At 35.4% G+C, this 24,313-nt stretch overlaps 1 protein-coding gene across 2 annotated transcripts in view; it reads left to right on the top strand.

Annotated features, from left to right (window-relative positions):
- LOC128238448 (uncharacterized) overlaps positions 1-24,313 on the top strand; it is a 53,832-nt gene that overhangs the window by 5,687 nt on the left and 23,832 nt on the right. The window contains exons 2-3 of one of the 2 annotated variants that reach the window (XM_052954377.1): positions 13,172-13,797; positions 14,562-16,924. In XM_052954377.1, coding sequence (XP_052810337.1) covers positions 13,172-13,797; positions 14,562-16,924 — 2,989 coding nt within the window. Of the gene's footprint in view, positions 1-13,171; positions 13,798-14,561; positions 23,001-24,313 lie in introns of those variants that run through there. The other variant, XM_052954376.1, reaches the window with a different exon arrangement.

Genomic DNA, 24,313 nt, shown 5'->3' with positions numbered 1-24,313 from the left:
AATTTGAGCTAAATAACCGTCGAAACAACCCATCAGACAAATTCCAGGATATTTTGGCTGAAAATGTTACCTCTAGAGTGTTGACAATGTCTTTCCATATTTTGGGGGTTGTGACCTAGTTTTTGACCCCAGATGAACCATATTCATATTTGAGCTAGAAATCATTAAAACAGCCCTTCTGACAAATTTCCAGGAAATTTGGGATGAAAATGTAACCTCTATAGTGCTAACAAAGAGTTTCCACGTTTGGGCCCTGTGAGCTAGTTTTTGAACCCAGATGATCCTAATTCGAACTTGAGCTAGAAATCATCGAATCAAATTTTCTGACAAATTTCCAGGTTATTTTGGATGAAAATGTTACCTCTAGAGTGTTAGCAAAGTCTTTCCATATTTGGGGGGTTGTGTCCTAGTTTTTTACCCCAGATGACCTATTCTCGAATTTGAGCTAAAATCAACGAGACAACCTTTCCGACAAATTTCCCGGATATTTTGGCAGAAAATGTTACCTCTAGAGTGTTAGCAAAGTCTTTCCATATTTGGGGGGTTGTGACCTAGTTTTTTACCCCAGATGACCTATTCTCGAATTTGAGCTAAAATCAACGAGACAACCTTTCTGACAAATTTCCCGGATATTTTGGCAGAAAATGTTACCTCTAGAGTGTTAACAAGGAATTTCCATATTAGGTCTCTGTGACCTAGGTTTTGACCCCAGATGAATCATATTCGAACTTGAGCTATAAATTATTGAACCAACCCTTCTGACAAATTTCTAAGATAATTTGGCTGAAAAGTTACCTCTAGAGTGTTAAAAAGGTATTTCCATATTTGGGCTCTGTGACCTAGGTTTTGACCCCAGATGACCCATATTCGAACTTGAGCTAGAAATCATTTAAACACTTTCGCTGACGAATTCCCAGGATATTTGGGCTGAAAATGTTACCTATAGAGTGTTAACAAAGTCTTTCCATATTTGGGCACCGTGTCCTAGTTTTTGAACCCAGATGACCCAATATCACACTTGAGCTAGAAATCATCGAAACAACCCTTCAGACAAATTCCAGGATATTTTGGCTGAAAATGTTACCTCTAGAGTGTTAACAATGTCTTTCCATATTTGGGGGGTTGTGACCTAGTTTTTGACCCCAGATGAACCATATTCATATATGAGCTAGAAATCATTAAAACAGCCCTTCTGACAAATTTCCAGGAAATTTGGGATGAAAATGTAACCTCTAGAGTGCTAACAAAGAGTTTCCACGTTTGGGCCCTGTGAGCTAGTTTTTGAACCCAGATGACCCTAATTCGAACTTGAGCTAGAAATCATCGAATCAAATTTTCTGACAAATTTCCAGGTTATTTTGGAGGAAAATGTTACCTCTAGAGTGTTAGCAAAGTCTTTCCATATTTGGGGGGTTGTGTCCTAGTTTTTTACCCCAGATGACCTATTCTCGAATTTGAGCTAAAATCAACAAGACAACCTTTCCGACAAATTTCCCGGATATTTTGGCAGAAAATGTTACCTCTAGAGTGTTAGCAAAGTCTTTCCATATTTGGGGGGGTTGTGACCTAATTTTTTACCCCAGATGACCTATTCTCGAATTTGAGCTAAAATCAACGAGACAACCTTTCTGACAAATTTCCCGGATATTTTGGCAGAAAATGTTACCTCTAGAGTGTTAACAAGGAATTTCCATATTAGGTCTCTGTGACCTAGGTTTTGACCCCAGATGAATCATATTCGAACTTGAGCTATAAATTATTGAAACAACCCTTCTGACAAATTTCTAAGATAATTTGGCTGAAAAGTTACCTCTAGACTGTTAAAAAGGTATTTCCATATTTGGGCTCTGTGACCTAGGTTTTGACCCCAGATGACCCATATTCGAACTTGAGCTAGAAATCATTTGAACACTTTTGCTGACAAATTCCCAGGATATTTTGGCTGAAAATGTTACCTCTAGAGTGTTAACAAAGTATTTCCATATTTGGGCACTGTGTCCTAGTTTTTGAACCCAGATGACCCAATATCAAACTTGAGGTAGAAATCATCGAAACAACCCTTCAGACAAATTTCCAGGATATTTTGGATGAAAATGTTACCTCTAGAGTGTTAACAAAGTCTTTCCATATTTCGGGGTGTTGTGACCTCGTTTTTTACCCCAGATAACCTATATTAGAACTTGAGCTAAAAATTCAACGAAACAACCTTTCTGACAAATTTCCAGGATATTTTGGCAGAAAATGTTACCTCTAGAGTGTTAACAAGGTATTTCCATATTAGGGCCCTGTGACCTAGGTTTTGACACCAGATGACCCATATTCGAACTTGAGCTATAAATTATTGAAACAGCCCTTCTGACAAATTTCTAAGATATTTTGGCTGAAAATGTTACCTCTAGAGTGATAACAAGGTATTTCCATATTTGGGCTCTGTGACCTAGGTTTTGACCCCAGATGACCCATATTCGAACTTGAGCTAGAAATCATTTAAACACTTTCGCTGACGAATTCCCAGGATATTTGGGCTGAAAATGTTACCTCTAGAGTGTTAACAAAGTCTTTCCATATTTGGGCACTGTGTCCTAGTTTTTGAACCCAGATGACCCAATATCACACTTGAGCTAGAAATCATCGAAACAACCCTTCAGACAAATTCCAGGATATTTTGGCTGAAAATGTTACCTTTAGAGTGTTAACAAGATATTTCCATATTTGGGCTATATGACCTAGTTTTGACCCCAGATGGCCCATATTCATATTTGAGCTAGAAATCATTGAAACAGCCCTTCTGACAAATTTCCAGGAAATTTGGGATGAAAATGTCACATCTAGAGTGCTAACAAAGAGTTTCCACGTTTGGGCCCTGTGAGCTTGTTTTTGAACCCAGATGACCCTAATTCGAACTTGAGCTAGAAATCATCGAATCAAATTTTCTGACAAATTTCCAGGTTATTTTGGATGAAAATGTTAGAGTGTTAGCAAAGTCTTTCCATATTTGGGGGGTTGTGTCCTAGTTTTTTACCCCAGATGACCTATTCTCGAATTTGAGCTAAAATCAACGAGACAACCTTTCTGACAAATTTCCCGGATATTTTGGCAGAAAATGTAACCTCTAGAGTGTTAACAAAGAGTTTCCACGTTTGGGCTCTGTGAGCTAGTTTTTGAACCCAGATGACCCTAATTCGAACTTGAGCTAGAAATCATCGAATCAAATTTTCTGACAAATTTCCAGGTTATTTTGGATGAAAATGTTACCTCTAGAGTGTTAACAAAGTCTTTCCATATTTGGGGGGATGTGACCTAGTTTTTTACCCCAGATGACCTATTCTCGAATTTGAGCAAAAAATCAACGAGACAACCTTTCTGACAAATTTCCCGGATATTTTGGCAGAAAATGTTACCTCTAGAGTGTTAACAAGGTATTTCCATATTAGGTCTCTGTGACCTAGGTTTTGACCCAAGATGAATCATATTCGAACTTGAGCTAGAAATTATTGAAACAACCCTTCTGACAAATTTCTAAGATAATTTGGCTGAAAAAGTTACCTCTAGAGTGTTAACAAGGAAGTTCCATATTAGGTCTCTGTGACCTAGGTTTTGACCCCAGATGACCCATATTCGAACTTGAGCTAGAAATCATTTTAACCCTTTTTCTGACAAATTCCCAGGATATTTTGGCTGAAAATATTACCTCTAGAGTGTTAACAAAGTATTTCCATATTTGGGCACTGTGTCCTAGTTTTTGAACCCAGATGACCCAATATCAAACTTGAGGTAGAAATCATCGAAACAACCCTTCAGACATATTTCCAGGATATTTTGGCTGAAAATGTTACCTCTAGAGTGTTAACAATGTCTTTCCATATTTGGGGGGTGGTGACCTAGTTTTTGACCCAAGATGACCCGTATTTGAATTTGAGCTAAATAACCGTCGAAACAACCCATCAGACAAATTCCAGGATATTTTGGCTGAAAATGTTACCTCTAGAGTGTTGACAATGTCTTTCCATATTTTGGGGGTTGTGACCTAGTTTTTGACCCCAGATGAACCATATTCATATTTGAGCTAGAAATCATTAAAACAGCCCTTCTGACAAATTTCCAGGAAATTTGGGATGAAAATGTAACCTCTATAGTGCTAACAAAGAGTTTCCACGTTTGGGCCCTGTGAGCTAGTTTTTGAACCCAGATGATCCTAATTCGAACTTGAGCTAGAAATCATCGAATCAAATTTTCTGACAAATTTCCAGGTTATTTTGGATGAAAATGTTACCTCTAGAGTGTTAGCAAAGTCTTTCCATATTTGGGGGGTTGTGTCCTAGTTTTTTACCCCAGATGACCTATTCTCGAATTTGAGCTAAAATCAACGAGACAACCTTTCCGACAAATTTCCCGGATATTTTGGCAGAAAATGTTACCTCTAGAGTGTTAGCAAAGTCTTTCCATATTTGGGGGGTTGTGACCTAGTTTTTTACCCCAGATGACCTATTCTCGAATTTGAGCTAAAATCAACGAGACAACCTTTCTGACAAATTTCCCGGATATTTTGGCAGAAAATGTTACCTCTAGAGTGTTAACAAGGAATTTCCATATTAGGTCTCTGTGACCTAGGTTTTGACCCCAGATGAATCATATTCGAACTTGAGCTATAAATTATTGAACCAACCCTTCTGACAAATTTCTAAGATAATTTGGCTGAAAAGTTACCTCTAGAGTGTTAAAAAGGTATTTCCATATTTGGGCTCTGTGACCTAGGTTTTGACCCCAGATGACCCATATTCGAACTTGAGCTAGAAATCATTTAAACACTTTCGCTGACGAATTCCCAGGATATTTGGGCTGAAAATGTTACCTATAGAGTGTTAACAAAGTCTTTCCATATTTGGGCACCGTGTCCTAGTTTTTGAACCCAGATGACCCAATATCACACTTGAGCTAGAAATCATCGAAACAACCCTTCAGACAAATTCCAGGATATTTTGGCTGAAAATGTTACCTCTAGAGTGTTAACAATGTCTTTCCATATTTGGGGGGTTGTGACCTAGTTTTTGACCCCAGATGAACCATATTCATATATGAGCTAGAAATCATTAAAACAGCCCTTCTGACAAATTTCCAGGAAATTTGGGATGAAAATGTAACCTCTAGAGTGCTAACAAAGAGTTTCCACGTTTTGGCCCTGTGAGCTAGTTTTTGAACCCAGATGACCCTAATTCGAACTTGAGCTAGAAATCATCGAATCAAATTTTCTGACAAATTTCCAGGTTATTTTGGAGGAAAATGTTACCTCTAGAGTGTTAGCAAAGTCTTTCCATATTTGGGGGGTTGTGTCCTAGTTTTTTACCCCAGATGACCTATTCTCGAATTTGAGCTAAAATCAACAAGACAACCTTTCCGACAAATTTCCCGGATATTTTGGCAGAAAATGTTACCTCTAGAGTGTTAGCAAAGTCTTTCCATATTTGGGGGGGTTGTGACCTAATTTTTTACCCCAGATGACCTATTCTCGAATTTGAGCTAAAATCAACGAGACAACCTTTCTGACAAATTTCCCGGATATTTTGGCAGAAAATGTTACCTCTAGAGTGTTAACAAGGAATTTCCATATTAGGTCTCTGTGACCTAGGTTTTGACCCCAGATGAATCATATTCGAACTTGAGCTATAAATTATTGAAACAACCCTTCTGACAAATTTCTAAGATAATTTGGCTGAAAAGTTACCTCTAGACTGTTAAAAAGGTATTTCCATATTTGGGCTCTGTGACCTAGGTTTTGACCCCAGATGACCCATATTCGAACTTGAGCTAGAAATCATTTGAACACTTTTGCTGACAAATTCCCAGGATATTTTGGCTGAAAATGTTACCTCTAGAGTGTTAACAAAGTATTTCCATATTTGGGCACTGTGTCCTAGTTTTTGAACCCAGATGACCCAATATCAAACTTGAGGTAGAAATCATCGAAACAACCCTTCAGACAAATTTCCAGGATATTTTGGATGAAAATGTTACCTCTAGAGTGTTAACAAAGTCTTTCCATATTTCGGGGTGTTGTGACCTCGTTTTTTACCCCAGATAACCTATATTAGAACTTGAGCTAAAAATTCAACGAAACAACCTTTCTGACAAATTTCCAGGATATTTTGGCAGAAAATGTTACCTCTAGAGTGTTAACAAGGTATTTCCATATTAGGGCCCTGTGACCTAGGTTTTGACACCAGATGACCCATATTCGAACTTGAGCTATAAATTATTGAAACAGCCCTTCTGACAAATTTCTAAGATATTTTGGCTGAAAATGTTACCTCTAGAGTGATAACAAGGTATTTCCATATTTGGGCTCTGTGACCTAGGTTTTGACCCCAGATGACCCATATTCGAACTTGAGCTAGAAATCATTTAAACACTTTCGCTGACGAATTCCCAGGATATTTGGGCTGAAAATGTTACCTCTAGAGTGTTAACAAAGTCTTTCCATATTTGGGCACTGTGTCCTAGTTTTTGAACCCAGATGACCCAATATCACACTTGAGCTAGAAATCATCGAAACAACCCTTCAGACAAATTCCAGGATATTTTGGCTGAAAATGTTACCTTTAGAGTGTTAACAAGATATTTCCATATTTGGGCTATATGACCTAGTTTTGACCCCAGATGGCCCATATTCATATTTGAGCTAGAAATCATTGAAACAGCCCTTCTGACAAATTTCCAGGAAATTTGGGATGAAAATGTCACATCTAGAGTGCTAACAAAGAGTTTCCACGTTTGGGCCCTGTGAGCTTGTTTTTGAACCCAGATGACCCTAATTCGAACTTGAGCTAGAAATCATCGAATCAAATTTTCTGACAAATTTCCAGGTTATTTTGGATGAAAATGTTAGAGTGTTAGCAAAGTCTTTCCATATTTGGGGGGTTGTGTCCTAGTTTTTTACCCCAGATGACCTATTCTCGAATTTGAGCTAAAATCAACGAGACAACCTTTCTGACAAATTTCCCGGATATTTTGGCAGAAAATGTTACCTCTAGAGTGTTAGCAAAGTCTTATCATATTTGGGGGGTTGTGACCTAGTTTTTTACCCCAGATGACCTATTCTCGAATTTGAGCTAAAATCAACGAGACAACCTTTCTGACAAATTTTCCGGATATTTTGGCAGAGAATGTTACCTCTAGAGTGTTAGCAAAGTCTTTCCATATTTGGGGGGTTGTGACCTAGTTTTTTACCCCAGATGACCTATTCTCGAATTTGAGCTAAAATCAACGAGACAACCTTTCTGACAAATTTCCCGGATATTTTGGCAGAAAATGTTACCTCTAGAGTGTTAACAAGGAATTTCCATATTAGGTCTCTGTGACCTAGGTTTTGACCCCAGATGAATCAAATTCGAACTTGAGCTAGAAATTATTGAAACAACCCTTCTGACAAATTTCTAAGATAATTTGGCTGAAAAGTTACCTCTAGACTGTTAAAAAGGTATTTCCATATTTGGGCTCTGTGACCTAGGTTTTGACCCCAGATGACCCATATTCGAACTTGAGCTAGAAATCATTTGAACACTTTTGCTGACAAATTCCCAGGATATTTTGGTTGAAAATGTTACCTCTAGAGTGTTAACAAAGTATTTCCATATTTGGGCACTGTGTCCTAGTTTTTGAACCCAGATGACCCAATATCAAACTTGAGCTAGAAATCATCGAAACAACCCTTCAGACAAATTTCCAGGATATTTTGGCTGAAAATGTTACCTCTAGAGTGTTTACAATGTCTTTCCATATTTGGGGGGTTGTGACCTTGTTTTTGACCCAAGATGACCCGTATTCGAATTTGAGCTAAATAATCGTCGAAACAACCTTTCTGACAAAATTCCAGGATATTTTGGCTGAAAATGTTACCTCTAGAGTGTTAGCAATGTATTTCCATATATGGGATCTGTGACCTAGGTTTTGACCCCAGATGACCCATATTCGAACTTGAGCTAGAAATCATTTGAACGACCTTTCTGACAAATTCCCAGGATATTTTGGCTGAAAATGTTAACTCTAGAGGGTTAATAAAGTCTTTCCATATTGTGGGGGGTGACCTAGTTTTTGACCCAAGATTACCCATATTCGAACTTGAGCTATAAAATCATCGAAACAACCATTCTGACAAATTTCTAAGATATTTTGGCAGAAAATGTTACCGTTAGAGTGTTAACAAGGTCTTTTTCATAATTGGGCACTGTGACCTAGTTTTTAACCCGAGATGACCCATATTCAAACTTGAGGTACAAATCATCGAAACAACCTATCAGACAAATTTCCAGGATGTTTGGGCAGAAAATGTTACCTCTAGAGGGTTAACAAGGTCTTTCCATATATTGGCTCTGTGACCTACTTTTGACCCCAGATGACCCATATTCGAACTTGAGCTAGAAATCATATAAACAACCTTTCTGACAAATTCCCAGGATATTTTGGCTGAAAATGTAATCTCTAGAGTGTTCACAAAGCCTTTCCGTATTTGGGCACTGTGTCCTAGTTTTTTACCCAAGATGACCCATATTCAAACTTGAGCTAGAAATCATCGAAACAACCTATCAGACACATTTCCAGGATATTTGGGCTGAAAATGTTACTTCTAGAGTGTTAACAAGGTCTTTCCATATTTGGGCTCTGTGACCTAGTTTTTGACCCCAGATGATCCATATTCAAAATTGAGCTAGAAATCATCGAAACAACCTATCAGACAAATTTCGAGGATATTTGGTATGAAAATGTTACCTCTAGAGTGTTATCAAGGTCTTTCCATATTTGGGCTCTGTGACTTAGTTTTTGAACCAAGATGACCCATATTCAAAATTGAGCAAGAAATCATTGAAACAACCCTTCTGACAAATTTCTAGGAAATTTGGGATGATAATGTAACCTCTAGAGTTCTAACAAGTTTTTTTCACATTTGGGCTCTGTGACCTAGTTTTTGAACCCAGATAACCCAATTTCGAAATTTTGCAAGAACTCATCGAATTAACCCTTCAGACAAATGTCCAGGATATTTGGGCTGAAAATGTTACCGCTAGAGTGTTAACAATGTCTTTCCATATTTAGGGAGTTGTGACCTAGTTTTTGACCCCAGATGACCCATATTCGAACTTGAGCTAAATAATCATCGAAACAACCTTTCTGACAAATTTCCAGGATATTTTAGCAGAAAATGTTACCTCTAGAGTGTTAACAATGTATTACCATATTTGGGCTCTGTGACCTAGGTTTTGACCCCAGATGACCCATATTCGAACTTGAGCTAGAAATCATTTAAACAACTTTTCTGACTAATTCCCAGGATATTTTGGCTGAAAATGTTACCTTTAGAGTGTTAACAAAGTGATTCCATATTTAGGCACTGTGTCCTAGTTTTTAACCCAAGATGACACATATTCAAACTTGAGATAGAACTCATCGAAACAACCATTCAGACAAATTTCCAGGATATTTGGGCTGAAATTATTACCTCTAGAGTGTTAACAAGGTCTTTCCATATTTAAGGAGTTGTGACCTAGTTTTTGACCCCAGATGAATCATATTCGAACTTGAGCTAACTAATCATCGAAACAACCTTTCTGACAAATTTTCAGGATATTTTTGCAGAAAATGTTACCTCTAGAGTGTTAACAATGTATTTCCATATTTGGGCTCTGTGACCTAGGTTTTGACCCCAGATGACCCATATTCGAACTTGAGCTAGAAATCATTTAAACACTTTCGCTGACGAAATCCCAGGATATTTGGGCAGAAAATGTTACCTCTAGAGTGTTAACAAAGTCTTTCCATATTTGGGCACTGTGTCCTAGTTTTTGAACCTAGATGACCCAATATCACACTTGAGCTTAAAATCATCGAAACAACCCTTCAGACAAATATCAGGATATTTTGGCTGAAAATGTTACCTCTAGAGTGTTAACAATGTCTTTCCATATTTGGGGTGTTGTGACCTAGTTTTTGACCCCAGATGACCCATATTCAAATTTGAGCTAGAAATCATTGAAACAGCCCTTCTGACAAATTTCCAGGAAATTTGAGATGAAAATGTTACCTCTAGAGTGCTAACAAAGAGTTTCCACGTTTGGGCTCTGTGACCTAGTTTTTGAACCCAGATGACCCTAATTCGAACTTGAGCTAATAATTATCGAAACAACCTTTCTGACAAATTTCCAGGATATTTGGGCTGAAAATGTTACCTCTAGAGTGTTAACAAGGTCTTTCCATATTTGGGCTCTGTGACCTAGTTTGACCCCAGATGACCCATATTCGAAGAATAGCTAGAAATGATTGAAACAACCCTTTTGACAAATTTCCAGGAAATTTACGATGAAAATGTTACCTCTAGAGTGTTAACAATGTATTTCCATATTTGGGCTCTGTGACCTAGCCTTTGACCTTAGATAACCCATATTCAAACTTGGGCTAGAAATCATCTAAGCAATATTTCTGACAAATTTCCAGGATATTTTGGCTGAAAATGTTACCTCTAGAGTGTTAACAAAGTCTTTGCATATTTGGGCTTTGTGACCTCGTTTTTGACCACAGATGACCCATATTCATACTTGAGCTAGAAATCATCGAAGCAACCTTTCTAACAAATTTCCAGGATATTTGGTCTGAAAATGTTACCTCTGTAGAGTTAACAAGATTTTTCTATATTTGGGCTCTGTGACCTAGTTTTTGACCCAAGATGACCCATATTCGAACTTGAGCTAGAATTCATACAATCAATTTTTCTGACTAATTTCCAGGATATTTGGGCTGAAATGTAACATCTAGCGTGTTAGCAAAGTATTGCCATAAATGGGCACTGTGACCTAAGTTTCGACCCCAGATGACCTATATTCGAACTTAAGCTAAAACGCACCAAAGCAAACTTTCTGACAAATTTCCAGGATATTTGGGCTTAAAATGTTACGTTTAGAGTGTTAACAATGTTTTTCTACATTTGGGCTCTGTGGCCTAGTTTTTGACCCCAGATGACCCATATTCGAACTTGTCCGACTTATTACTGGGATAGACATCCTGACCAAGTTTCGTGACAATTAGTGCAAAAATGTGAACAGTAGAGTGTTAACAAACTATGTGTGGACGGACGACGGACGACAGACAACAGACGACGGACGACGGAAAATCATCGATCCTAATAGCTCACCCTTAGCCTACGGCTAATTTGAGCCCAATATTGGACCGATATATTGTGAATATCAGATAAATATCGAAAATGAGATAGGACCGATATCCATACGGTTTGTAAAAATATTTTTCCTAAACATATTTATTACCTCCCTTGAGTTCAATTCAGTTTATTTTACGTTCATTTGTTTGATACTTCCATTTTGAAATCTTGAATTTTACTTGAGTTTCATGCCCACACATGTACGCTTAGCACAGCACATACGTTTTATGGAAAAGAAAAAAAACAACATTAGTAATAGCTTTGCTAAATAGAGAAAAAGTAGATCTAAACATAATATTTGTGGAAATGTATCTACGTCAAAAACGGTCGCAATTGCAACTAAGCCTCGACGTCGGGGTTTGACGTCAAATGACTTTGCATAACCAGCCAAAAGCCCGCGTCGAAGGGACGTCAAAAGTGTGCTGGCTTTGCCGAATTGGGTTTGTGGCATGTATGTAACACACATACTCCTTCATTGACACACGAGCAAATATAAGAATATCATTAAAATTAGAGAAGACGAATATGATTAACTAGTCTGATTTTCTGACGGAGCAGCAGTGAATATCGTACACTGTTGAAAGTCAGTAATAATAAACAGATTTAATATCAAAGTGAACAAAGTATGCTGGACAATTGCTAAAAAATAATTTACAAAACACCGTGCAACCAGCAAATTCTGACTGGTCCACCACATCCTACAGCATTACATCTTTTTGTTCTAAAAAGTCACCCTCGATGACTATATAACACGTCAATTATATCAATCCATATCAAAATACGCTACATTTAAGAGATTTTCTACGGACAGCTGCCTATACAATTTTTGGTTGTGATTTTCGCTGTTTATTTAACTTTTAAAGCTCGCGAATCATTCTTTTTATATACAATGTCGTGTTTTCCCCTAATGATTTAGGAAACGGCGACATTGTATAGGAAATCAAATATATACATGGCATAGATATGAAAAGGAAGTCATCTTGCACTTATTCCTGTAAAAAACCATTACTGTTTCTCGATTACTGTTATGAAATTTCTTACTTCTAGTCGCGTTAACACCATAATCCAGCGTTATACCCTCCACTAACCAACGTTACCTCAAACACTTCAACTCGTAACGATTAGACACGGTTATAAACAACTCTGGTTTAAGTTAGGTGCGAACCCACGCAGCTACAATCAAGGAGAAAATAGAAAAATGACAACAAAACCTTACGCCCACAACTACTCATACACAAACATAAGGAAAACTTAACCATTAACCCTTTTGTTGAATCGCATGACTAACTCTTTTCAAAGTCTTGGACTTCACAGACAAAATTTGAGCTTATATTAACATTTGTTAAAGGGTTCCATCCATCAGTCTCTGAGTTTTAACATTTCCTATTGATTTGCCACACATTTTTGTCGTACAAATGATGTGCATTTTACAAAAACACGAGCGAGCTCCGTTTAGCTTGAATTTAAGATGGTACAAATATTTATCGATTTGGGAGGATGCTAAAATTATTGACCTTTCCACAAGTAAAAGCAAATCTTTACTTCCTTTTTTACTGCAGTAAGATACACATTAAAAATCCAGAATTTGTACAATACATCTATGTAAGATATGTTGCGTGACGACAAATCATCCAGGTTGAACGAATTTTAGAATTTTGAAAAAAATGACTTTTATGATATCTATGAAGTTTGTTTTAATTGCGGTTATAATAAGATCCTTGTTATATGATGTTGCGTTTTTTTCGAAAGATATGTATAATCATGACGTGATCTCTAGAAAAAGGTACACACGCGACTATGTTAATTTAGATGATTTTAGTATCGGTCGCTCATTGTACAGTTTATTATAACTTCATTGTTATATCCTTGAGTTGTAATAACTTGTGTTAGTGGAATTAACGATACTTCCTAAGGAAGTAGGTTTCTTTGAATACATCATGAATTTGTATGTCATGACACAATTCATTTCAGCTGGTGTAATACATGCACAGCATGGAGGACGGAGCTCCTACGATTTCATTTGTTTCCTGGGAAGATCACGTGGTCTGAACTTAACTCATGGGAGTGGCCAAATGGTCCAAAACATATTGCAGAGGTTTTCATGATTGAACATTTCATGAAAACAAACCTGAATTTGGGAGACGTGACTGTATCATTAAACATTTGGAAACGATGTTCCGAGTTTCCAAGAAGTCTTATACCAACAGCAGACGATGTAAGGAGCAGCCGAAATCAGTTATGCCATGATTTATTTGAATGTGATGAAAGTTTAAAGACTGAAGTGTTCACGAATATCAAAAACCTTATTCATCAGAATGATTTATATGTTCCGGATATTGGTGCCCTCCTAGGATGTATTCGAGACCTTGAAAATGACCAACTGAATGGTTATAAACAAGAAGTTGAATGCATTGTAAATGGGCTAAAACATTTGAACGGTAGATTAACTCACGTCGAAACACAAGTCAGCATGCTGTCAAAATATTTCTATGCGGTGATGTTCTTCATTTGCCTTGTCACCGTATTGACCTACTGTCCACGTAACACATTATCGCCGACATTGACAATGCCCTGGATGAGATCATCTGAAATAGGAGGTACGATTACACTTCGAAAAATACAGCTTTTGCAGTATATAATGAATACTACGAACTAAAAGGTGTAATACTAAACATTCAAAAAACCCAACCCCTTTTTATTTCAATTGCAATAAAAAAAAGATAAACACTTTGAATATAATACTGAAATTTGCTCTTTGCGTCAAAACAGTTGCCAATAAACAGCAGTTTGATAATGGGAGTATTCAAAATACCTCCTTTTGTTTGGTGTAGCATTGAAAACGTTCGCGTTATTTGATATTAGAGTATGATTTTTATTGCATTTCTGATTCTATTTTCGCCTTGAAGTTCAGATAGTTTTTTTGCTTCGTTTATAACCGGTCTTGCTTGCAACCGATTGTTTCAGTAAATATATGGTCTTTAATCTTCCACTAATAAGATTGTCCAAATGGGTCTGACTGAATAAATATTACGTCAGCATAGTATATAGTGGTTATAATGATCGATCAAAGTAACGTGTGATAGATCATTGGTAATCGTAGGTTGCATTGTCAGGGCTGTTATTCAATATTGGTCTTAATTGGATCTAGGTAAGATGTAGCTAATCGGAATACTTTAAAAACTGACCAATGGAGTGAATGACGTCGATGATGTATGACCATTCGATTAATTTAAGATGACTATTGAATACCAGCCAAAGACACCTTTAATCCGTTTTATTCACATGATTTTCGAATAATTGAGATGCATTTTACATTGTCCTGGCGTCTCAAGTAAACGGCGTTAACAGTTCTTTATTTTAGTTTCAGATTGCGTAACAGAAAACATCTACGGGGATTTTTCAATTCCATTAAAGTTGGAAGCTTATTTAAAACACCACAAACAGTTATTTGGACGAGAATGGCTCTTTGATCTAATTGATAATAGTATTCAGACTATGAATAGTTCCACACGCGGCCTAGTTCTAGAAGCGGACATGGGTTACGGGAAATCGGCTTTCGTTGCCCATACCGTATGCGCAGATGAACACAGCAAGGGTTATCGTTTAAGAAAAATGATAATAGCATATCATGTTTGCATATACGATGTTCTTTTAACGCAGAAACCCGGCCTGTTCGTTCGAAGACTTATATCAATGATTTCGAATTTTGTACCCGAATTTATGTCTCAACTATTGACTGACAGACAATGCTTTGAACACTACAATGGTGAATACTGCAATGAAGACTATCTAGGATGCATCGATATGTGCATAATACATCCGTTGCAAGAGTTATCGAGAACATATTTTACAACTTCTGCGAAACTGATCATTATCGATGCTATAGACGAATGTGGGAAGGTCGTCAACGAAAACGCGATCATTGAAATAATTCGTAAACGTTTCCATTTATTTCCATCTTGGATTAAACTGTTAGTGACAAGTCGTAAATTGGAGACACATGCACAGCTTCTGATGGATTTTGATGTGATATATTTGCCTAGTTTGGATAAAAGAAATTTGCAGGATGTACACTCATATATCAACAAAACTGAAATAAACGAGCAAGACAAACCGTCGACATTTCTTATTGCACAATTCTTAGTTGGATCAAATACTTTCAACGACAACAATACAACAAATCCTGACAGAGTTTATTCCATTGAATTTGAAAGAATTTTTGGAGAAGCATTTGAAAATGCAAGAACGATTTTTGAAGTTACAGCGACTACGTTTTTAACAAAAACAAAAGATAATATTTTAAAAGTTGTAACGGATTGCTCTACGAAAGACAAAGGAATATTAAACGATGAATTCGAAAAGGTGGGTCAATTCTTTATAAGTGTAAATAACACAGTTGTTTTTACCCACCTTTCCAGTCTGCAATGGTTAGAAAACACAGCTCCTAAAACATTCAGAATACAGAGAACGAATGGCCATACAATCAATGCTAAATTTTTACTAAATCAAATTGACAACATGCATATTATCGACACGGATATTGTCAACCTAGCAATACACATAATGGACTCTGAAACTATTGAATTAATTGATCGATTTAAAAATATAAGCCATGATCAAATAACGGTTTTGGAGAGGAATTTTTCTGAGTCCCCATTGATAAGATGCGTCAAACGTACTGACTGTTCAACTATACCTAGTGTTCTGTACTTTCATTTCAACAACACTGAAGAGCTTAGTGGCGAAAATAGTACTGCGGCGTACATTGCAGCTGCCACGGGGAAATTGTCAGCTTTAAAAAGTCTTTGTGATCATGGGGCTGATGTGAATTTTAGAGTAAAATCTTACCACGGAACAAAACGTGCAAACGTTCAAGTTGCTACGCTTATAAAACAGTGGGGTTACGGATTACTCGATATTGCCGCTCAAAATGGACATGTACACATTGTAAACTTCATTTTGACAGATACGAGTCTTTTCGGGAACTACACACATCACATATTGAATGGCTTTAATTTAAAGCCTGTTCATCTTGCGTGCAAGTGTGGTTGTGTTGTGACTGTCAAAGAGTTTTATCTACACAATAAAGAAATCGTTGACTGGCTATGTCTTTATTTTGCATCGGAAGGGGGGCATTTTGATTTGGTGTCGTACTTAGTGAATGAATTGAATATAACCGACAAATGTCGGGATTGTAATAAAGAGTTGACTTGTCTTCCCAAAGGATCCTTCCGAATGCAAGGAGGGGAAGTAGAGATAGTTAGTCTTTTTGATGAGTGGGGTAGTTCGTCATGTGAAAGTGCACTTCATGCAGCAATTCGAGGGGATCATATTGACATTATGAAATCAATCCTGTCCTCTGATGGAGGCTCAACACTAACCTGTCTGGATCGAAGAGAAAGAACCCCATTGATTACAGCATTTCAAACTGATCGAAGCGAAATTGTGAAATATATCATTGAACAACATTACAATTTGGTGAATAGAATCTGTGGAAATGCCACGGGTATCAATGATAAACATCAGCTTAATAAACGGGAAGAAGTTTTACTTAAAGGTTATGAGTGTCAATCGAGTCTTTGGCTTCAGAAAAACATCGCAGGTCAAAACTTAAGATTTGATGATAACGAAGAAGCTTTAGAGTTCTTTACCGAAGTTACAACTGGGTGCTTACCAGCTCATTTTGCTGCTTGCGGCGGCAACATTCGGTTTCTTCAACACCAGGTATTTGACCAAATGATTGACATATTAGCACTGAAATGTGACAACAAATACACGCCTTTGCATTCGGCTATCGTTTGCCAAAATATAACTTCGTTTGACTTTATTGTAGATCAGGTTCCTGGGGGGGAATTATACCTGAAATCAGAACGAAGCTCTTTCTTTTGGTTTGCTATAAAAGAATCACCATTCATATTAAAGGAGTCAACCAAACAACCGCTGTCGGATATAATCGTTAAGTTGCTTTCTCGTTTTCCGGATTTGTTATATGAAACCGATGGCTTTGGAAGAAATCCTTTACATTTCCTTATCCAGAATGGACATTCCAACACGCTTAATTGGATCATACGCATGCTTCATGGCAATTTTGACATCTTAATACAACAAAAAGACATGTTTGGCCATACACCAATCATGTATTCAGTTCGTCTACTAAAGAAACAATACGGGATTGCCATATCTTTAAATAATTTCAAGACCGATGTCCACACAGTAAAACGCGCGTTTACTCAAAGCGAATATTCAATAATTACATGTTTGCAAAGAGCACATACTCAAAATATATCGCAATCTTATTCTGAAAAGGGGATTTTAAAGTTACTGGTTAAAAATCAACTTTTTGAATTATTTCACACGTTTGTTTTTGAAATACTCTATGACCAAAAAAGGTGCCAACCTGAAATATTTTATGTCATATTGAAAAATGATTTGCATGGATTTTTTGTGTGGTACTATTTTATAAAAAGAAACGAGCTGTCCGACGGCCAAATTCCCCAAAGTCCATGCCCTATACATAAAATTATCGAAAATAGAGCTTATTATGCACATCTCAAAAATCAAATCCACACAAATGCCGTATTACCACGCTGGAGTTATTTTGTTTTATATTTGTTGGAATCCGTAAGACCTTATATTTTAAAGAGCTGTGAAAAAAACCTTGGTAGAATTGGACTCGATGTAGCCATTGATCAAAAGTCTGTATTTTGGAAATCTCTTTTTCAGAAAAATGGTTTGGTACATAGTTTTCCACTTTTTATGAATTTAAACGAATTTAAAGACGTATTGTCTTTATTGAATAGGTTGTTAGATAAGGATTTAAGTTATTCATATGATGTTTGTTTACAAAAGAACATACGTTTGTATGAAAATGGGGTGGCGTTCAGATTCAAAGACGATATGACAGATCATTATACAGAACTCGTAATTACAGGACCACATAACTTTTACGAATTGTTCTTCAAAACTAATTAAGAAGTACACATGTAACAGACTCTACACTCAAGAACCCTTGAAAAACAGTATAAAATATTATTCGGTTGCACTAAACTGAAATCCGATCACCATTATGTATTTTCCTCGGGAATCAAGATAAAGTAAGCGTGGAAGACAATGACCATGAGCTAATCGAAACCTTAGTTTAAGTTTGCCTAAATTGTCTTTGCACGAAATAAAAGAGTCTGTAGATAGTGTTTCTGTTGACAAATGAATGATAATAATTTTGCTTTAGACTTTATAATAATTTCTTCGGTCTTTTTGATGTTTCAACACGAAGCTTCAATAGTCTAATCTTAATGTGAGAATCATGCTAGGAAACTAATGGATGGTGAAAGTGGTATACCCTCCTTTGCAGGGTGAGTAAAAGAATTTTCGGATTTCAGAAACATTAACAATAACTTAAAAGCAACATTTTGATTTCGAACATATTCTTATATGGCTGATATATCACTATAACAAATTTATTCATTTTCAAAAGTATCGAGAAATGGTGTATTTTTGTCTATGTGCAGTTTATATAAATATTCGCCAGAGGGTTCTAAGCTAGTTAGTTTTCTTTCTTCTTTAAATTATGTTAAATCACTTGACACGTGAATGTTTATATGTTGATTTAATGTGTTGGTTTATTGTTCTGGTATTAATTTGTATTATGAAAATTATGTTTAAGGACGATGCACTTTGTACAAGTTTGAAATGAACACTTCTGCCTGTCTGCTGACTGCCTACCTGCCTGTATGTCTTTATTTCTCTCTGTCTATATTTATAGTACATATAATGTTGTTGTTGGTGTTGTTATGCACTGTGTTTTAGGGGAAATGAAACAGTTTGATTTGGCTTTTAGTTAAGGAGTAGATATTCTATTTAGAGGTCAAAAGTAATCAACAGTAAACAAAATAAAATGATCTTATAATTTATAGAGTTATGTTTTAATTGATTGAAATGGATTATATTGATATTGGATTAATCAATAACTATTACACCACAACTTACTTTCCAAATTATTGTAAATTATAATTTCAGATTGAAAAATGCTCTATCCAAGAAATGTATATATAAATTGTTGAATGTTTAACTGCTGAATGTATTTAATTTAATTGGAGTTTGAAAACAAACGTTTCCTTATAGTAGTGTGAGCAATGTTTTGTTTCTTTGTCATGATAGACATGATCATCAATTTTCCCTTGATAATAATAATTACATCGATCATAATGTTCAATATCGTACACAATTCTTAGGTGATAAATTGTACTTAAGTTTTGAATATTGATATATGGTTAAAACTAGACAACTACATTTACAATCTAGAAACTGATGTTTATTTGTGTGCTGTTTATTAATGGTGTAAAGGATTACCTGCTAACGACGTAGTAAACATTGCCTTTTTTATTTGATATAAAATTACATTTATGACTTTGACCGAATTTGAACTGTGTATTTGGTCGGTGATTGGGGTTAGAAATTATTTTATTATGTATAATTGATTTACTAATGCTATTAATAATGATGACTATGTTGCAGACATACCCCTTCCTCGGGCCTCTGTTGAAAGCATTGCAATACATTTGGCTTACGGCTTCTTAATCTTTGAAAATCCACGGGATTACGTATTTGTAACGGCCGAATTGGCAATGACAGTGATTGTATGTCATTTACCTTTGCATCGCGAAATGGGTCGTTTGTTATTGGTTACCTGTTGTGCAAGCAATTTAATTTTGATGATATTATCGGATGTTATATGTGTCCATTCAATAAATAGAGTGATCATTGACCATTTGCGTTTACAATGAAAAAATGCTTACTGCGACAAGGAAAACGCAGAGCAATTTTGTTAAGCAGGGGTGTGGTGAATAATAATCTCAATATAAAGCGGGACTAATATCTAAATTATCTATGTTCAACATACTAGCGGAAAATGTAAATGTAAAAAATAGATATGATATTGATAATATTATACATAACTTTACACAAACCATTTACAGTATTGCTGATCCCTTGTTTGAAAAGGATTATTTATTTAAAGAAAAAACATGTTTCGTCAACATTTCATATCGTAATAACAACAATGGTTTGATGATGATTGTATAACAGCAAAACGTATTTACTCGGATGCTGCGAACATGTATAATCATTGTAAAACGAACACAAATAGAATACAAATGTGATCTTTGAAAAGTGTTTATAAAATGCTCGTTAAGCGTAAGCGAAACTTGTTTAAAGCTGCTAAAGGCAAAAGTATTGAGCAATTACTCTTTTCTAAGCCTAAGGCTTTTTGACATATTTAAAAAAAAGCAAAACGGAACAGTAGTAATTTCGTTGCATGATTTTACTAAATATTTTTCAGATTTAGATGATGATATGTTACAAACCGAAAATGTTGAAGCCGAAGCCTTTGTTAGAAATAACGATTTCTCAAATACAAGTGACAGTGTCGAACTGTTTTTTAAATAGAGACATAACCGTTGATGAAACAAATGCTGCTTTTAAGACATTACATCGTATCAAATCGTATGGGCCAGATGCCTTGTTAAATGAATATTTCATAGAATGTCTGGGTTTACAACTGTGTGATATGTTTAATGCTATTTTAAACAGTGGTTGTTTCCCAGATAGCCAGACTAAAGGAATTGTTATACCTTGATAGAAAAAGGGAGCAAAACATGATGTAAAAAATCATAGAGGCATTACCCTAGTTAGTTGTATGTCAAAACTGTTTACGACGATACTTAACAAAATAATAATATCTTTTTGTGATGAAGCAAATGTGTGTCAGATGCCGAGTATGGTTTAAGAAGGGGTATATCAACAATTTATGCTTAGTTTGTTTTATTAAAAAATATAACGAAACTAAACGTCTGTATTGTGTATTTGTAGATTTTAAAGAGGCTTTTGATTACATTTACAGAATTGCTTTATGACTTAAAATGCAAAAAAACGATATTAAAGGTAAACCTTTAATAATTGTTAATCATATGTAAAATCGGCTGTTAAAGTGTTAAATAATTATTCTGATTTTTTTCGAATATGTTATAGGCTTGAGGCTGGGTGAAGTTATGTCTCCTGTTTTGTTTTCTCTGTTTTAAGATACTTATGTACTATTTTTACAAACAGGTATGAATTCAGGCAGACTAAAGACTAAACTAGGTAACACACCTGAAGATATTAATAAGTTGCTGTCATTTTTAGAAGTTTACTCTAATAGATGGAGTCTAGAAGTCAATATAAATTAAACAAAATACATGGTATTTCGTAAAAGATGTGGTCTGCTAAGATATGAAAAGTTTCGATACAATAAATAATTGGATGGAAGAAGTTGTCAATGACCGCAATTGTTTGTGGACTGTATTCAATTAGTCAGATACATTTGCCAGAAATCATGAACACTCAAGTGTAAAAGCCCTTAAGGCACTAAATGTATTATAAGCTTATTGCAATAAGTATAACATCAAGCTAAACATTAGTTGTCAATTATTTGATGCTTTTGTTTGCTCAATACTAGGTTATGGGTCAGAGGTTTGGGGACTCGGGAAATCAAAAGAAATCGAGCGCATTCATTTGAAGGTTTGTAAAATAATTTAAAATGTACGCATAAATACTTCCAATTGTGCTATAAATGGGAAACTAGGCCTTTATATATTACGATATATTAGAATTTTAAAGTATTGGTTCAAAGTTGTTGAAACAGATAATGTTATAATCTAGGAAATATATAATATGTCTGTTAAGGACTGTCAAAATTGTAAACGTAATTTGTTTTCTGGTGGTAAAAATATTCTAAGCAAGCATGGCTATGCATATTATTTTGATAACCCACTGTTCTATAATGTTAACACATTAGTCAGTTTATTCAGAGAAACATTAATTGATACATTTAAGCAAACGTGGGGTAATGACACGTTCCAAACCTGTATAATGATTTTAAAAGTACATTAGACTTTTAACAATAACTGGAATTTTACCACATGACTTACGATGTTGTAATACTAGAAAAAGAGTGTCTGCTCCTTCATTAAGAATCCTCACCGGAAGATAATAACAAATAACAACATTTCTAGAAATGAATGTTATTGTACTTTTTTTATTTCCAATGATCTAGGAGACGAATTTCATTTCATATTATTAACATGTCCTTGTATATAATGATATCAGTAGGAACTACCTTAAGAAATATTCTATGTCAAACCAAGCATGTATAAGTTTATAGAACGGCTAAAGTCAGACAACAAAAATACTGTATTTAAATTATCCAATTATAATATAATGATAAGTTTATATCAGTTCATAGTCATATTTTATATTTTGCATATATGTTTTTCACGTGTGACAAATAATTCATATCTACTTATTGACATTGCATGTATCTAATATGTATTGTAAGGTGACATGTTGTATTGCCGTTATATATTTCTTTTTATATTCTATGACAATGTACCTTGTGGGTATACGTCAAATAAATATTATGTTTTGTTCTGTTCTGTTCTATTAATATCTATAAATAAATTCATTCTCGGTTTTTTGTTACTGTAAGATATTGTTAACATCTAACAGCCATATTCAATAATATTACTTTGAAATTGTTTAGGTTCGTAAGCACAATCATAAAAGTACTTAATTAGTTCCTCCATCCTTGTCATGACTTTTAATCATATATAATTTCAGTATTCTTTAAAACTATATAATCGTTTTGTACAAGTTGTTGATGATATCCGAGTATCCTTGATTTTTACTATGCTGTAGTAATCATATTTGCTTTTTAATAAAACTGTGTACTTTCTTGTAAAAACTGTACTAGAATAAAACTTTAATCCGATAATTGTGTTATTTAAAAGAAATATTTCATTCCTCATTCTCAGTATCAAACATACATATATTTCCTAAATTTTAAACGAAATTGTCCAATATCTGTGTCCAATTATAGATGTAAGAAAACATGAATCTCCAGTGTTTAAGAATTTACAAGGGTAATATCTACTGCAGTACGACAACTTTGACTTTCTCTGTCGTTTTTTTAGCATTTGCAAATTCTAGGAATTTGGACAGTCTCATTTTTCGGACCCGGATTTGGAGAAATATTCAAGATGGCGGATAAATCGACAAATTATCGTGAAATTTCCGAAGTTGGTTTAAAGGCCAGCAACTGGATTATAACAATGGATAATTAAATTGAAATATGAATAATTAATTGATTTACGTCATAACCGTGTGGTAAGAAATGCTAAATTCAACGCAATATAAATGATGACGGATCGAGAAATGTATCTGGTGAATGGTCGAAATTTATACTGTACTGTTTTTCACTTATGAAACTGAATAACTTTAGTAAGGGTTGACATATCTTGACCAAACTTGGTCTATAGAAAGAATTTATGGGTACCTTTCATGGAATTGCGTTTCGGGTCCATAGGGTCAAGGTCAAGGTCACTGTTACTAAAAATAGAAAAACGGTTGAAACTGAATGACATTAGTTAGGGATGACATATCTTAACTAAACTTGGTCTGTATGAAGAGTTTATGGAGACCTTTCATGGGATTGGGTTTGGGGTCCCAAGGGTCAAGGGAAAGGTCAATGTTACTAAAAATCGATAAATGGTTGAAACTGAATTACTTTAGTTAGGGATGACATATCTTGACTAAACTTGGTCAATAGTAAGAGTTTTTGGAGACCTTTCATGGGATTACGTTTAGGGTCCCTAGGGTCAAGGTCAAGGTCACTGTTACTAAAAAAGAAAAACGGTTGAAACTGAATAACTTTAGTAAGGGATGACATTTCTTGACTAAGCTTGATCTATAGGAAGAGTTTATGGATACCTTTCATGGGATTGCGTTTGGGGTCTATAGGGTCAAGGTCAAGGTCACTGTTACTAAAAATAGAAAAACGGTTGAAACTGAATAACATTAGTTAGGGATGACATATCTTGACTAAACTTGGTCTGTATGAAGAGTTTATGGAGACCTTTCATGGGATTGCGTTGGGGGTCCCAAGGGTCAAGGTCAAGGTCACTGTTACTAAAAATCGACAAATGGTTGAAACTGAATTACTTTAGTTAGGGATGACATATCTTGACTAAACTTGGTCAATAGGAAGAGTTTTTGGAGACCTTTCATGGGATTACGTTTAGG

This window comes from Mya arenaria, chromosome 6 (assembly GCF_026914265.1).
Source record: "Mya arenaria isolate MELC-2E11 chromosome 6, ASM2691426v1".
In the NCBI taxonomy this organism is placed as follows: Eukaryota; Metazoa; Mollusca; class Bivalvia; order Myida; family Myidae; genus Mya; species Mya arenaria.
This window is presented reverse-complemented; position numbering and strand designations above follow the sequence as displayed.